The 15411-nt window shown below is 42.9% G+C and overlaps 1 protein-coding gene across 3 annotated transcripts in view; it reads right to left on the minus strand.

The window, feature by feature from the left end:
- Window positions 1-589: 589 nt before the first annotated feature.
- The window catches only part of NRG4 (neuregulin 4), a 37888-nt gene continuing 23066 nt past the window's right edge, over window positions 590-15411 (minus strand). For 2 of the 3 annotated variants that reach the window (XM_081965010.1, XM_081965009.1), the window contains exons 3-9: window positions 11710-11786; window positions 9267-9332; window positions 6518-6611; window positions 3684-3833; window positions 3054-3133; window positions 2205-2291; window positions 590-1073 (exon numbers count right to left, since the gene is read on the minus strand). In XM_081965010.1, coding sequence (XP_081821136.1) covers window positions 2278-2291; window positions 3054-3133; window positions 3684-3833; window positions 6518-6611; window positions 9267-9276 — 348 coding nt within the window. In that variant the 5' untranslated portion in view covers window positions 9277-9332; window positions 11710-11786 and the 3' untranslated portion in view covers window positions 590-1073; window positions 2205-2277. Of the gene's footprint in view, window positions 1074-2204; window positions 2292-3053; window positions 3134-3683; window positions 3834-6517; window positions 6612-9266; window positions 9333-11709; window positions 11787-11952; window positions 12119-15411 lie in introns of those variants that run through there. The other variant, XM_081965011.1, reaches the window with a different exon arrangement.

Consider the following 15411-nt stretch of genomic DNA (forward strand, 5'->3'; position numbering starts at 1 on the left):
AGCAACAACTTGTGAGTAGACTGGACTGAAAGTAAGTTACCCCCCAGGACCAAGGAGTCTCCAGTCCTTGTCCTTAACTATTACTCTACTCTGGCTTGACCAGACATTATTTACAATATACAATAGCAGAGTTGGAAGGGACCTTGGAGGTCTTCTAGTCCAACCCCTTGCCTAGGCAGGAAAGCCTATACCCTTTCAAACAAATGGTTATCCAACATCTCCTTAAAAACTTCCAGTTTTAGAGCATTTACAACTTCTGGAGGCAACTTCTGTTCCACTGGTTAATTGTTCTCACTGTCAGGAAATTTTTCTTTAGTTCTAGGTTGCTTTTCTCCTTGATTAGTTTCCACCCATTGCTTCTTGTTCTACCCTCTTTGGAGAATCGCTTGACTCCCTCTTCTTTGTGGCAACTCCTGAGATATTGGAAGACTGCTATCATGTCTCCCCTAGTCCTTCTTTTCATTAAACTAGACATACCCAGTTCCTGCAACCGTTCTTCATATGTTTCTTAATTAGTTGTCTTTCACAACCAACGGACAACGCATGAACGAATTTTAAACACAGAATATTTTGAGAGACCTCAGATACGTGTTTGTAAAGGATAAACTTTATTTACAAATGGAAATGTTTCAAACGAAAGGAAAAAAAAAAGGAATATGGTGACTACCTCATGACCCTAAAAAGGCTCGCCCGATGTCACCGTTGTAAGTCGTTGGAAACCTTTACATAAAATGGCTCTTTTTTTGTTCACTAGGCTTGCTCCTGACATGGAAAGTCCGTTGCAAAATACTAAAACAGAAAGCTGAGTTCACCTTCAATAAAAATGGATGGAAGATATCCAACAGCTTTTCAATGCTACCTACTAATGTTCGGAAATACTTTAAAAGCATTTTGTCTGTTTTAATTACCGAGGATGGAATTGACTCTAATGTCTCTCTCAGCATCTTCACATCCCTCTGACCTCCTGTGTCTGGGAACAGGAAGAACATAAGCTGTGCATATTTCTGTATAGGTATTTGGTCCTGTAAATCACGTTCTTTGTTCAATGTATCTGGGAACGCTGATACAGATTCCTGAAAATCAGAGAAGACAGCGGCTTTATTAGACTTTTCCTTTTTTTAAAAAAAAAAGTCAAATGACGTGTTATCTTTCCCATCATTTCTGTCAAGGCAGCTTGCAAAGGTATTAAACTAACACTCTTGGTGTTGTACCCACAGGAATTAATTAAGCACATCAAATATGAGGAACTGAAAATACAAGATTATTCTTGTATACAAGGATACAAGGAGCAATTTTAACTTGTTCATCGGCTCCTCCTAAGAATCCGTTCTGAAGATCTCATTCAATTATTAGGCCGTTGCTTTGTTCAGGGAGGGGAAAGGAGCGGCATTTACAGAGCGGTATTGATTTCAGGGTCCGTCTTAAATATGCACAGGATTATTTTAACATTTATTCTTTGTCCGGTAACATTTTTGTTTGTCCCGGAGACAATATTGGTCAGCAAAACGGATCTGGGTGGATCACACAATGGGACACGAACCAACAATGTAAGGCAGCGACAGAAAAGGAAGGGTAGTGATTGGATCATCAACATCAAATATAAAGTCAACATCAAGAGAAATTGCATAGTCTGTGTTATCCTAAAACAGGGGTTGGCAACTTTAAACACTCAGAGACACTAAAGATGGTAGGAGACTGGAAGGAAAAACTTGTGAATTCCCATTTTCCTGATAAATTGTCTATCTAATTTTACATTTATGTGCATGCACAGATACAATTCTTATCCCAGCCCATTCTCCTTTCAAAAGAGCACTTGGTGGAAAAATGCGGGCCCATGCGACGTATTCATAATTTCTGGCCAAGCAAATTGCATTATTCAAGCGTTCCTAAATAGATCTCTAGAATAATTCACAGCTTCTTCATTCCAAAATTACTGGACACAGCCTAAACAGATGTTCTTATTTTTTTCCCCTCCTTTATTGGGATATTCACTTGTTAGAGCTTTTTGTGAGCTTTTGCATAAAAATACCCTCCCGTAAGAAAAGTTGGAAAAGTCTGAAAAATTCAGAGAAGATGTGCATGTAAGACGTCAGACTTCTCTGCGCGAGCCCCTCTTCCTTTGAAATGGGATCCTAAATATAACTGGCCTGGTAAATCTTTAATTAGCACAACACTTGTCACAGATATCCGTTCCGTCCTCTTACCATATTCTCCCAACGTGGTTTCATCTTTTCTACTTCCCTTGCAGCTGGTCCATAATTTCTTCTTTGGATTTCTTTATTCGGTTATTTCTGAAAAGACACCAATTTCCATCAGATCTACAGGACAATCTTTTATTGGGGGGGGAGATGTATTGAATTGGGGATTGGGGTCTGCAGTGGTCCAGGATTTGGGATTGGAGGTGTGACTGTCAAGCGCGGGAAATCAAGAAACGCAGGCAGTTCAAATAAATACAGGTTTATTGCAAGTTTATGCTCTCAACAAGAATCTGAACTACTAACAATCAAGGCAAATTGGCGGCAGGTAAGAGTCAACAGAATTCAAGGTTGGCTGGACTGCGCTCTTGTGAGCATGCAGGGACTCGAGACTGATGACGCGTTTGACCCTTCCCTCCCTTGGCCTCAGCCTGCTCATCTCCCACAGCAACCTTGTTTAAGTTGGAGGGTTACTTTTTCAGTTTTGACTCCACTTCCTATTTTGAAAAAGGAAGTAGAGGAAAATATCCATGCTAAGCATCGCTTTGGATAGCGAAATAAATCAGGACTGATGATGATCCAAAGTGTTGATGACTACAAAAAAAGTGGATTTAGAGCTGGGGCGTCCAACCTTGGCCACTTTTACGACGTGCGGACTTCCAACTCTCAGAATTCCCCAGCCAGCATATTCTCACATTACGTTTGTACTTGAAACTGACATAGCTAGCTGGGGAATTCTGGGAGTTTGAAGTCCACAAGTCTTAAGCTCCTGATTTAGAGGCTGCAGGCAGCTTCCCTACACCTGTCCTCCCCCCCCCTCCCACCTCTGCACCAGGTATCGAGCAGAGAAGTACTCACTGTTGCAAGCATGGCTGCTGTTTCCTTCAATCAGGTGTTCTCCACGCTCCAGAGCACTGGCCCGTGGGATCTGGCCTTTCCTGGCAAGAAGGGATAAAGGGAGTGAGACAGCAAAGAGACGGAAGGCGGATAATCCGAGGACGCCGGTGGGTTTTGGCTTCCCCTCTCACACTTCCCGATGGAATGTGGCTTAAAGCTACGAAATGACCTGAAACGGAGCATAAGCCGCAATTGTTGGCGCTGTTTGTGCCTTTCTCAACCAAACGCGTCTCTCAGGGCGATGCGGTTTGCCTTGTTTGAAAAGGTGTCTGCCGGCCTCCCATGACTCAGCTTTACAGCTTCTCTGAGGTTTTATTTTATTTTAGCCGAGGAACTAAAGCAGCCCGACTAATTTGCGAGTCAGCTGCCCGCAAACAACACTGTTATCTCAGATTAGTAAGAGTTTTTACCTGGGAATGGGACGGCCTGAGCTCTCTTTTTAGAAAGAGAAGAAGGGAAATGACATGTTCTGGAGAGTGTTAAAAGAGCATCGGCAAGTACGTTAAATATAGGATTACAGAACGGGAAGGTTTATTCCGCCAATTCAAACAGCCCAAATCTCTTTCTTTGGGGTCATTTCAGCTGCTTTACCTGCAAAGGAAAAAAAACGCTCCAGCTACCAAGACGCTCAGAACAACAACGGAAGCCAATACGGCTACAAACAGTTCTCCCCTTGAGTGGCTCTTGATGCTGGGGAGCAAAATTGCTTCGCAACGAGCTCCTGTGTAGTTGTCAACACACCTGGGAACAAAGATGGAGTTAGTTTGTGAGCTGAAACGAAGCCACATTCCCCCCCACCCACCCCAGGTTGGTCCGTGCTCCCTCTCCCTCTTCGCTTCCTCGGTTGTCTCCCGTTACAATGAGCATTAGAGCGAAGAAGTTGTGGAAAGTGTACTTTGTGCAGTGCAGGTACATTGCTCAAATTCCCTGTTTGTTCTTTATTTGACTCTGTTCTGCAAGAATTCGAAGGCAGCACGCACGATATGCCTTCCTCCCGTTCTACCAACCCTGAGTCATCATTAGATACGTGTTTCTCACCCTTGGCAACTTGAAGACAAGTGGACTTAAAGTTCCAGAATGCCCCAGGCAACATGCGTGAATTTCAATACTCCAGAATGCTGGTTGGGGCATCCTGGAACTTGAAGTCCACATGTCTTCAAATGGCCCGAGTTGAGAAATAACTGTCATACAGACAGTCCTAAATCTGCCAGGCTGAAGATTGTATGACTGTCCTTTCATTTTCTGCACGGTGGTTGCTTTGAGTAGACTCAATGACCACGGAGTCTGGGAATGAGGGGACAGCAACACTGAATGTGTCACCATGCAGTTGAAGTTGCAATGCAGGTGAGGCCAGCTGTGACTTCTTACGGACACCTATGCGCGACCCCAAAGGTGCATATTTGGTGTCTCAAAATATAGCAATAGCACTTAGACTTATATGCCGCTTCACAGTGCTTTTACAGCCCTCTCTAAGCGGTTTGCAGAGAACCTGCATTTTAACATTTCGTAGGCAACGAGTAAAATTGGAGGAACGCTTTGACCTCTGGGGTTGGTTTGGAAAACAAATAGGGTTTGCTTGTAAGCAGGAGAAGAAAGATGGAACAAAGTTCTCCATTTCGAGAGAGCTTTTGACAGCATATCTAACAAAAGATTAGCCCCTGAGCTATTTGGGAGTAAGAGGTTATTTGGAATAACAAAGTAAAGCTCTCAACTTACAACAAGGTTACAACAGCACCGTTTTTCACACTTACACCATCCCCATGGTCAGGGGGTCAGAATTCAAATGCTTAGCAACTGATTCGTATTTATGACGGTTGCAGTGTCCCGGGGATGATCCCCTTTTGCGACCTTCTGACAAGCAAAGTCAATGGGGAATCTGGATTCACTTAACAACTATGTTACTAACTTAGGAACTGCGGTGAGTCACTTAAGAACTTTGGCAACAAAAGTCGTGAAATGGGACAAAAACTCACTGAATAAACGTTTCGCTCAGCGGCATAAATTTTTGGGCTCAATAACCCGAGGACTACCTGTACACAAATGCATACATACATCGAGGGCCAAGATACTCGTATTTTCCTATCTCTTGTGGGATTTGCTGCTGCATTGATTTTTAAAAGCCTCTCTTTTTACTCAGGAAGTATTTCCTCTTTCACTCAAATGCCCACTTTGACCATAAAGTGCAATAACTATTTAGTGCTGAGAGGTAAACGGGAATTATCGATTTCCATCCCGTGCGTTAGGCAACAGCATGGTGTCATTCTGGGGACACACACAGCCGCTTGGTTACGTAAGGTTTCCTTGCATCACAGGTCTCCCAAAGGATCGGATTTAGACATTGCCTCTCCATACGGTGTCCCTTTTCCGGACGTGAACTGTCAGTCTACAATCAGGCCAATATGGCTTGGTGTTTCCTACTGTTCTCTCTCTCTGTGTGTCTCTAGGGACTTGCGGGAGGCTTCATGCCTGGGAAAATAGCTGATGCTCTGAAAGACTTTCCTTAAACCAGCACTTTTGCGGCTGGGTATCACATTTGTCAAGCAAATAAAACATAACACCGGGTCAAATCAGCAAGGGCAGCTCTAAAAGTATTTGGGGGGGGGAGTATTTCTGTCATTTGAAAGTCCTAGGTAAAGGTAAAGGTTCCCCTCGCACATCTGTGCTAGTCGTTCCCGACTCTAGGGGGCGGTGCTCATCTCCGTTTCAAAGCCAAAGAGCCAGCGCTGTCCGAAGACGTCTCCAGGGTCATGTGGCCAGCATGACCCAATGCGGAAGGCGCATGGAACGTTGTTACCTTCACACCAAAGTTGGTTCCTATCTTTTCTACTTGCATTTTTAAACATGCTTTCGAACTGCCAGGTTGGCAGAAGCTGGGACAAGTCACGGGAGCTCACTCCGTTACGTGGCACTAGGGATTCGAACTGCTGAACTGCTGACCTTTCTGATCGACAAGCTCAACATCTTAGCCACTGAGCCTTTCCCAATGAACCTAGGATGTCATAAATGTATTGGCACAATACAGGTAGTCCTCAACATACGACCACAATTGAGCCCAACATTTTGTGTTGCTAAGCAAGAAATTTGCTTAAATTGAGTTTCCCCCCAATTTTATGACTTTTCTTGCCCCGTTTGTTAAGTGAATTGCTTAACAATTGGTAACACCGTTATTGAGTGAACCTGGCTTCCCCATTGACTTTGCTTGTTAGGAGGTCACTCCGTTATGCGGCGCTCAGGATTCGAACCACCAAAGTACCGACCTTTCTGATCAACAAGCTCAGCGTCTTAGCCACTGAGCCACTGCGTCCCTTCTCTTTGGAAGCTCTACTGTTCAATTAATGCACTGGCAAAGGGGCAATCGGCGTCATTTTTTTGGAAAAAAACCCTGCCCTTAAGCCGCCAAGCGTAACTCTCAACGTTTCGCCTACCTGCAAAAGGGATTGGAAGCAGAAGGTATGGTGTAACAGATCCCACCATTCAGACAGAAAGACCCGTAAATGCTGCCACAGAGTTCTTCATGATCTAAAACGGGAGGGGGGAAAAGAAAACTTCTGAAAAACTTCACCGAGAAAACCACACGGTCTTGTCCAGGCAATCTCCGAGAATCAGACATGAACGAAAATAACCATTATCTATTGCTCGCTCTGAATAAGTGTTTCCCCAAAAGCCGGGTAACAAATCTCAAATATTATTTTGTTATTTTTGAACATTGAAGCCGTCTCCATGAAAAGTGGAGCATCACATGGAGTTGAAAGGGGTGCTAACTTGCACATTAGGTGTGAGAGTCCTGGCTATTTCTACCAGCCCTGAAAATGGGGACATAATAAATATCCTTATTTGGAAGCATAGGAAGCTGCGGCAGGGAACATTGACCAACCTGCAAATTGAGGAGGGGGGGACACTCTCTGGCGATTTCCCCTTGCCCAAATTCTGAAAAGCAAAGACTGATATTGTTGTGGCCTGCCAGCAGAGCTGGAAGCAGATTTGGACAGCGAGGAGGTTGGCGAGGAAGATGGGTCAGTCCTGGAGTCTGGGGAAGGATGTAATGAGGGCTCTGTGTTGGAGGCAGAGAGGGGGGCCAAGGCCGTAAGCCAGCTATCAGCTGCCTTCAGAGTCACATCAGTGAGGCAGACGAACAGCGGGAGCCTGTTCCCAGTGTGCGCAAAGAGGAGTGAAAGGGGAGTGGAGTTTGCAGGAGATCATTAGTTCGCTTCATTGGCTCGTGACTCTCCGAGACTCCTTGCCAAGTTTTGCAGAGATCGGCCTGGCAGCTCTCCAAGCCAGAGAAGGTCCGTGACCGTAAATCCTCCCTTTGAAAGACTTCGCTGGAAGTGAATGAGCAGAATTCACAGTCAATTAATAAAAGAGGTTTTTAACGGGACAAGAAGTTTGCTTCATGCTCTTAGGAAGCCTCGGTCAGAACAGATATTTCCACTACTCTCTATGCCACTTTCTCTCTCTCTGAAATGGGGATGGAAGTGGTGCTCATGGCAGCTACCAACTGAGATCTTCCTTCCTGGCTGTTACTCCATACGTCAGGAGGGAGCTGGGCCAGTAGTTGTGGGGAACAGCCCACTCTTCCTGACATCAATAAGTTTGGTTTATAGACTCATAACCTGACCAGCTGGTTCATCCAGTACTGCTCTATGCTAACCGACTAAACTCAACCAACTAGAATTTCTATTTTTACTCTGAAGGCTTTGCTTGGTGAAGATGTTCGCTTTGGCTTTTTAGAGACGAAAGGATATATTATTGCCAGAAGTTCATGTTTTGGACACGACCGATGTGAGGTTAAGACTGAAATCTGTGCATCCAGGTCAAAATCACAAAGTTGATGATTTACAAACAGGTGATTTTTTTTAGAGATAATGTCCAGAATTCACATCTCCCAAGCTACGGTCTCTTAACAAATACCATATGAGGAACAAAACAGAGTGATGCTGTCTCATTCCTACCTTCCTGAATTATCTGTTGAACAAGCAGTGGAATAATTGCAATAGATTATCTCATTTCAGACAACCCATCCAGAAGAAATGAAATTAATAAAAAAAACCTCCCTATTCCTTTCTCATCTCACAAAACAAAGAAAATTTCACCGTTTTGAAATCTAGTATTGATGGCAACTGATCTAAAAAAACATCTATTTGACCCCAAAGCATTGGAGCCAGTGGTTTCTAAACAATTCCAAATACTCTTGGGCAAAATAAATTATTTATTATTATTTTTAATACCCTGCCCAAGAGGAAGTTTACAATAAGCCCGTAACTCTTTATGACTTCAGGGTCTAAATTTGACTTTTTTTTTTTTTTGGAAAAGTTCCACTCGTGTGTTTTAAAATTGGGGGGGAAATGAATTTGCTGGTTTACAATTCGTAAGTTAAAAGGTTTAGGTCTTAGGAGTCAGGAAAACCTGCCGGCTGGATTTTTGTTTTTGATCTACGTGTAGGTGGAGAGACAGGACAGATAAGGAGGTGAGAAGCGCAAAACCAGACTAGCAAGGCAATCTGAGAACTCTGCAGGCAAAATTGTTAAAGCAGACAGAATTAAAATACAGAGGATTTTACACGTCTCCATCAAGAGGCTTGAAAAATAAATCCATAGTGAACTATGAGTGGAAATGTGCTTCATATAAGGATTTTAAGAACAATTAACCAGTGGAACAACTTGGCTCCAGAAGTTGTGAATGCTCCAACACTTGAAGTTTTTAAGAAGAGATTGGATAATCCTTTGTCTGAAGTGGTGTAGGGTTTCCTGCCTGAGCAAGGGGTTGGACTAGAAGACCTCCAAGGTCCCTTCCAACTGTGGTAGTCTGAAATTATCAAAACTAGACTGCAATTCACAATTTGATTCCAGATTTTGAAGGATACCTCGAATTATAATTGGTTGGTTTGGCTATAACGGTATATTGCACTGATTTTAAAAGGCAGAAATGAATTATACCCCATATGTAATGAGAAAACCAATATAAACAACACACATCCGTATCCACCAAATCATAATTTGAATATATTTGAGTACTATAAAGTACTTTGAATTCTCTGAAGATTATTATTAGCATCACATTCTCACTAGCCTTCGAAATGATTAAAATATGTGAACATCCAACTATGTAAAGTGTACGTTATTCCAAATAGATATAACTTAATGTTAGAATAAACAAAAAGATTCATGGGTTTACCTGTTCGCATATTATTCTGACCACAATTTGTAATTCTTGGACACAGGCTAGCCTTCAAAAATTGCCCTGCAGAGAAGAAGAAAAAAAACGAACACCCTTGTTTTAATCCAAATGTCTGCTTTCCGATTAACTGCCCACTTGGGTTAAACATCAAAACGGAATACATTACCTTACTCGCTATAGATAATGAATGATTTTAATGTTCTACACCAGGGGTGTCCAAACTTGGCAACTTTAAGACTTGTGGACTTCAACTCCCAGAATTCTGGGAGTTGAAGTCCACAAGTCTTAAAGTTGCCAAGTTTGGACACACCTGCTCTACACAAACTCAATTAATTTTAAATATAATGGCAAAACTTCCCTGGACTTGGCAAAACTTTGTTGGCTTACTGGTACTAATTTAAATAAAAAAATCTTTTTTTTTTTTAGGTTACCTTGTTCCAACAGAATTGTTAGATTCCTGGAAATCTTACAAGAAATAAATGAACATGTTCAAACACCGCAGAGATTCTTGAGCTGATCTGATGAATTAAATTCACCGAGTTGATTCAGGGCTAACCCTACTTTTTAGCTGCTTTACAATAACCCTTTTCCTGGGAGCTGAATGTTTGGGGGTACAGCATATCCTGATGACATCATGTCAGTACGTGGTGTCCAGGGTCGTCATTTTGTGTAATTTGAGATCATACTTTAACCGGGTAAAGTTGATCCTATTAAATGACCCACTTAATTATCTTAATATCCATTTCTGAATTTGTGTGGAGGAGATTACATTACTATTTCCCATTTGGTATTAGCATTTTCTTACGCTAAACAGAAAAAATAGCCATAGGATTTAAGGGACCAAAATATTACTATGTTTTAAATTTAAAAAGATAAGAGGACCTAAAAGTTTGAGACTGCAAGATCTTGTGCAACACACAACTGCACACAACTGCTCCTGGCTATTTTTAGTCCTCTTCCTGCAGGACTTCCTGCTAAAATCAATCTCAGCTCAGTCTTGTCCCTTAGGAAAGTCATTGTGTGGCTTCCCCTAGCCCGAAAAGACCTTTAAAAGTTGCTTTATCAAACGCTAGACATAGTTTTCTCAAACCAGTTGTCACGAGAGAATGTGGACATTAGGAAATGTCACATTTTCTGACATCCACTTAAGGAATTTATAATGTACGGGAAAATCCCTAAGAAACATGTAGCAGAACAGTGTTTCTCAACTTTGGGAAGTTTAAGCTGTGTGGACTTCAGTTTCCAGAATTCCCTAAGCCAGCATTCCTTATTCCTTAGTCCCTGGGGAATTCCCAATCTGCATGCTTTGGGAAATTCTGGGAGTTGAGGTTCACACATTTCAAGTTGCCACGGTTGAGAAACACTGAAGGATGAGAAAGGCAAGCGTGAAGGAACTTCACTCTCCAAAGTCAATCTCATAAAAGAACTTACTTCTACGTAAGCATGCCTAAGGTTTGATCTCATTTTATTTTAATGGCATTGCAGGCATTTTAACATTTTTATACATCCTGGGAGCCCCTGAGGATCACAAGACTGCAATGAGAATGATATTCAGCGAATAAATGAGCACATAAATCATTGTAATCTCATTTATTTAGTTCTAAATTTGAATCAGGCTGGAGAACTTATCTGTTTTACACAAGCTGGCAGGATGAGGAACGTATCAGCATGCTAACTCTATTGTCATTTCCAATGATTACTTCCTCCAAGTTAAACAGGGCAAAAAAAATAATTTTGGAACCGGATATTTACAATAAAATTCTAAGATTGGATAAACCGTCAATTCAAAATATTTAAAAGCCTAGTTACAAAACCATAATGCTAATTTAAAAAGCAATTCTACACAAATATAGTCCCAAATAGAATGAACTGATTGCAAGATAACTCATTTTCAGATATATAATATTTTAGCCTGAGGGAGTTCTTGGCAAAGTAACCAGTTTTATACTCCGCTAAACAACATATTAACTTACATGCTGTTTTCCCTCAAATATATATTTGTCTGTGGTTGTTGTTGTTTTTTAAAGAAAAATGTTTTCCTTATTTCTACAGTAACGTTTTGAAAAATGGAGCAGGGTAAATAGAATAACACCACAGGACCTTTTCCTTTGTATAAACTTTGCTGCAAGACATTTACACCGGAACGGCCTCTTTCTACTTAATTCATCCTTGGATTATATTTTCCTTTGGTGGCCCCTTGAATTGCCGACATTTAACTCTTCACTTGAAGTATTTTTACCTGTGCATCAAAGAACCTAAGTGCATGGCATCGTTGTGAAAATAAAATCCTTACCCGCAAAGGATTTATCAATAATTTGTCAGAAATGGTGTAGGGTCTCCTGCTTGGGCAGCAGGTTGGATTAGATGACCTACAAGGTCCTTTCCAACTCTCTTAACCTAAACATCCAAACAGCAATAGGCGAGCAGTATCTATACTTACTCTGTCACTATAACCAAATACCGGTGCTCCTCGCAAGGTGAATTGATGGCTCTGTTGTTTCTCGGCGTCTGCTGATTCTGCAATACAAAGATGGAAATACAACTCCTTGTGTTATGTAAGCCTGGCCCCCGTTTTGCCTCGTGGCTTTTTTCTCATGCCTCATCGACCTTCCAGATAGGTAAGAGAGCGCAGTTTTCAAAACAAGCGGCTAGAGCGAAGTGAAAGCAAGAGAAAGAGGCTTACCCGGGAGGGGTGAGTATCCCAAGCACTCGCCCCAGATCAAAACCCCATGCACCTCCAAAGCAGGTTAAAGCTCTTTGCTCATCCCTGAGACTTGGCATTTATGCATCTGATGCTTCGAAAGCTGGGGATTTATAGGACGGCATGGTGGAGCGTGGGTGAGGTTTGACAGGCACACCGAAGTATACACAGAGGCCAAGAATGGGCAGGAGTACCGCCCATTTGTTCTCCGGGACTCATTTTTACCACCTGTCAATCTCTTGAGAAGACTTTGATCGTAAAGTGAACTGCCACTGACGTTGGAGCGAACTCCAGAGCAGCACCCAAATAGCAACACAAAACAACACAACACCGACGACGGGGCGGGGGGGGGCGTTCTCTAGTTACCAGGTTGGACAGGCATTTCATTCCCTCCGACTCTACGCGGGCTCCAGAGAAACTCCTGCCTGCAATTCTACAATAGGCCTTATGTGCACCTCCTTCCCATAAAGCGGCTCTAGCGTTAGGTCAGTGCCCTTAGGACAGTCTCAGGGTTATTTATGTGCCAAGGACATTTTTACCACCTGTTTTTTTTACATCTGACACAGACAGATTGTGAAACAGATGGGGTTTGTTTTACTTTTTTTTTTTTTTTTTGGCATTGCATGCATTTTGAAGGGGAGCGAGACGGAAGAATTTTCCCGTTTCACGGAAGCGTAAAAAGCGAGGGGTTTGGGGCTGTCGAACTCCTCACCCACCCAACGAGGTATGGAATCAAGTACGAGCTCCTAAAGCATCGTACCACTATTGTTTCACGCACCTATCTAGAAATAATGAGATCGACGCTTTTAAAAAATGTTGAACCTAGCTAAATTTAGACTTCCTGAAAGGTTTTGGATACGGAAGGAGAGAGTTGGGAAACGCCAAACCGCAGATTGTTTTAACATTCTCAGTTACCATTTTCAAATTCTGAATCCTATAATCGCATATAGATAGATGAGCAAAGTTGAAAGGGACCTTGCAGGTCATCTAGTCCACCTCCCCAGGCAAGCAGGAGGCCCTACACTATTTCTGACAGATGTGTCTCTTCTTGAAAGCCTCCAGTGATGAAGCTCCCACAACTGCTGAAGGCAACTTCTGTTCCATGGGTGGATTGTTCTCACTGTCCAGAAAATTCCTCCTTATTTCCAGGTTGAATCTCTCCATGTTTAGTTTCCATCCATTATTCCTTGTCTGGTCTTCAGTGCTTTGGAAAATAGCTTGGCCCCCTCCTCTCTGTGGCAGCCCCTCAAATATTGGAAGATTGCTATCATTTCTCCCCTGGTCCTTCTCTTCCCTAGACTAGCCATGCCCAGTTCCTGCAACCGTTCATTGTATTTTTATCCTCCAGTCCCCTAATCATCTTGGTTGCTCTTCTCTGCACTTTTTCTAGAGTCTCAACATCTTTACATACATACATGAAATGTTTTTTGCACAGCGGATTCAGCTTTATTAAATCAGAAACGGTCTCCCGATGCTTATGTGGCGAAAAGTGCAAGATAAGGTAAACTATTCTTCATAGCTTATTGTTCTGTGTATGGAAAGGGGCACTTTGGCTTATTCAGTGAATTCTGCATAACATATTGTCAATATACCCCCACGATAGACTCAGTACAGGTAGTTCTCGACCTACGACCACAATCGAGCCCAAAATGTATGTTGTTAAGTGAGACATTTGTTAAGTGAGCTTCACCCCATTTTACGACCTTCCTTGCCACAGTTGTTAAGTGAATCACTGCAGTTGCTAAGTTAGCCTCATGGTTGTTAAATAAATCTGGCTTCCCCGGTGACTTTGCCTGCCAGAAGGTCACGAGGGGACCAGGGAACACTGCGACCATCATAAATACGAGCCAGTTGCCAAGCAACTCAATTTTGATCATTGACCATAGGGCTGCTGCGATAGTCACGTGTCTGAAAAACGCTCATAAGTCACTTTTTTCAGTGCTGTTGTAACTTCAGTCACTAAATGAACTGTTGTAAGTTGAGGACTACCTGTATTTTTCATAAACCCAAGGGCATGGAACCTATCCCAAGATTTAGTGTACATAAACCTGTTGTTGTTAGTTGTGAAGTCGTGTCCGACCCATCGCGACCCCATGGACCACTTTCCTCCAGGCCTTCCTGTCCTCTACCATCCTCTGGAGTCCATTGAAGCTCATGCTGGCTGCTTCGTTGACTCCATCCAGCCACCTCCTTCTCTACCGTCCCCTTCTTCTTTTGCCCTCCATCGTTCCCAGCATGAGGCTCTTCTCCAGGGAGTCCTTCTTCCTTCTCCTTAGGTGGCCAAAGTCTTTGAGTTTCCTCTTCAGGATCTGGCCTTCTAAAGGGCAATCAGGGTTGATCTCCTCTAGGACTGACCGTTTGGATTGCCTTGCAGTCCAAGGGACTCGCAGGAGTCTTCTCCAGCACCAGAGTTCTTCGGCCTTCCTTATGGCCCAACCTTCACAGCCATCCATTGCAACTGGGGGAACCAGTTGCATAAACCTACTACATAAACCTACTATTCCTAATCGGATTTTGTGGAAGCACCTTCCAGAATTCCAGACGAAGCCGTGGGAAAAATAATACACATCTTGCCTTCTGGAAGCGCAGCTATGGAAACTGCTCATACAAACCAAATCTCAGTTTTTGCATTACAGATAGGAACGCTAGGCTGGTAAAGGGGGGGGTTGGGGGTTGAGGGAATGGGGTGTGTGGAATGTATGGTTCCTGAATCTCTCCCAGCAACTAGTTTCTCTCGCTGAAATATTTTGTGACATGGTGTAGGAAATAATCTTTCTATCTGGAACTGACAGGGGTGATTCACTTTGTTTGCAAAACGATACCTCTTTGCTTGGAACCTTGTCATAAAAAGACAGGGACAAATCCACTGATGTAGAAAAAACCCTGATGCTTCCTACTACACTGTTATTCCAGCCTGTCCTACTGGCTCCATCCTTTCAAACTCTGAAAATTTCAGGGCAGAGACCGATCTCCTCATGTTAATAATGGCATTGATCATTACATTCCCAAGAATTTAATGACGGGGAAAGATGGAATTGATCTCTTAGCCGAAATATTGTCTTGGCAAAGGCTGTGGTTTCCTCAAACTATTCTGCTGGCTGGAGAATTCCGGGAGTTGAAGTCCACCAGTCTTAAAGTTGCCAAGTTTGAAGACCTCTGGTGTAGGCTCTCCTACTTGGCCGGGGCGGGGGGGGTGGGGGTTGGACTAGATGACCTACAAGGTCCCTTCCAACTCTGTTAATCTAATCTAAACTAGAGGTGGGGGGGGGAGCTGTTATTGGGTGTTTGGGAGGAGACTAGAGAGGTAAACACCGTTTTTTTGCCTCGGGGGGGGGACTTCTCCTCTTACCAAGTCCTTTATTTTTGTGGCTTCAACTTTGAAAGAATCCTCACCTTCAAGGCGTTGAGAGTTCAGTCTAGCTGATTAATGAACACAGCATG

This window comes from Natrix helvetica (assembly GCF_964273705.1).
Source record: "Natrix helvetica genome assembly, chromosome: 12".
Classification (NCBI taxonomy): domain Eukaryota; kingdom Metazoa; phylum Chordata; class Lepidosauria; order Squamata; family Natricidae; genus Natrix; species Natrix helvetica.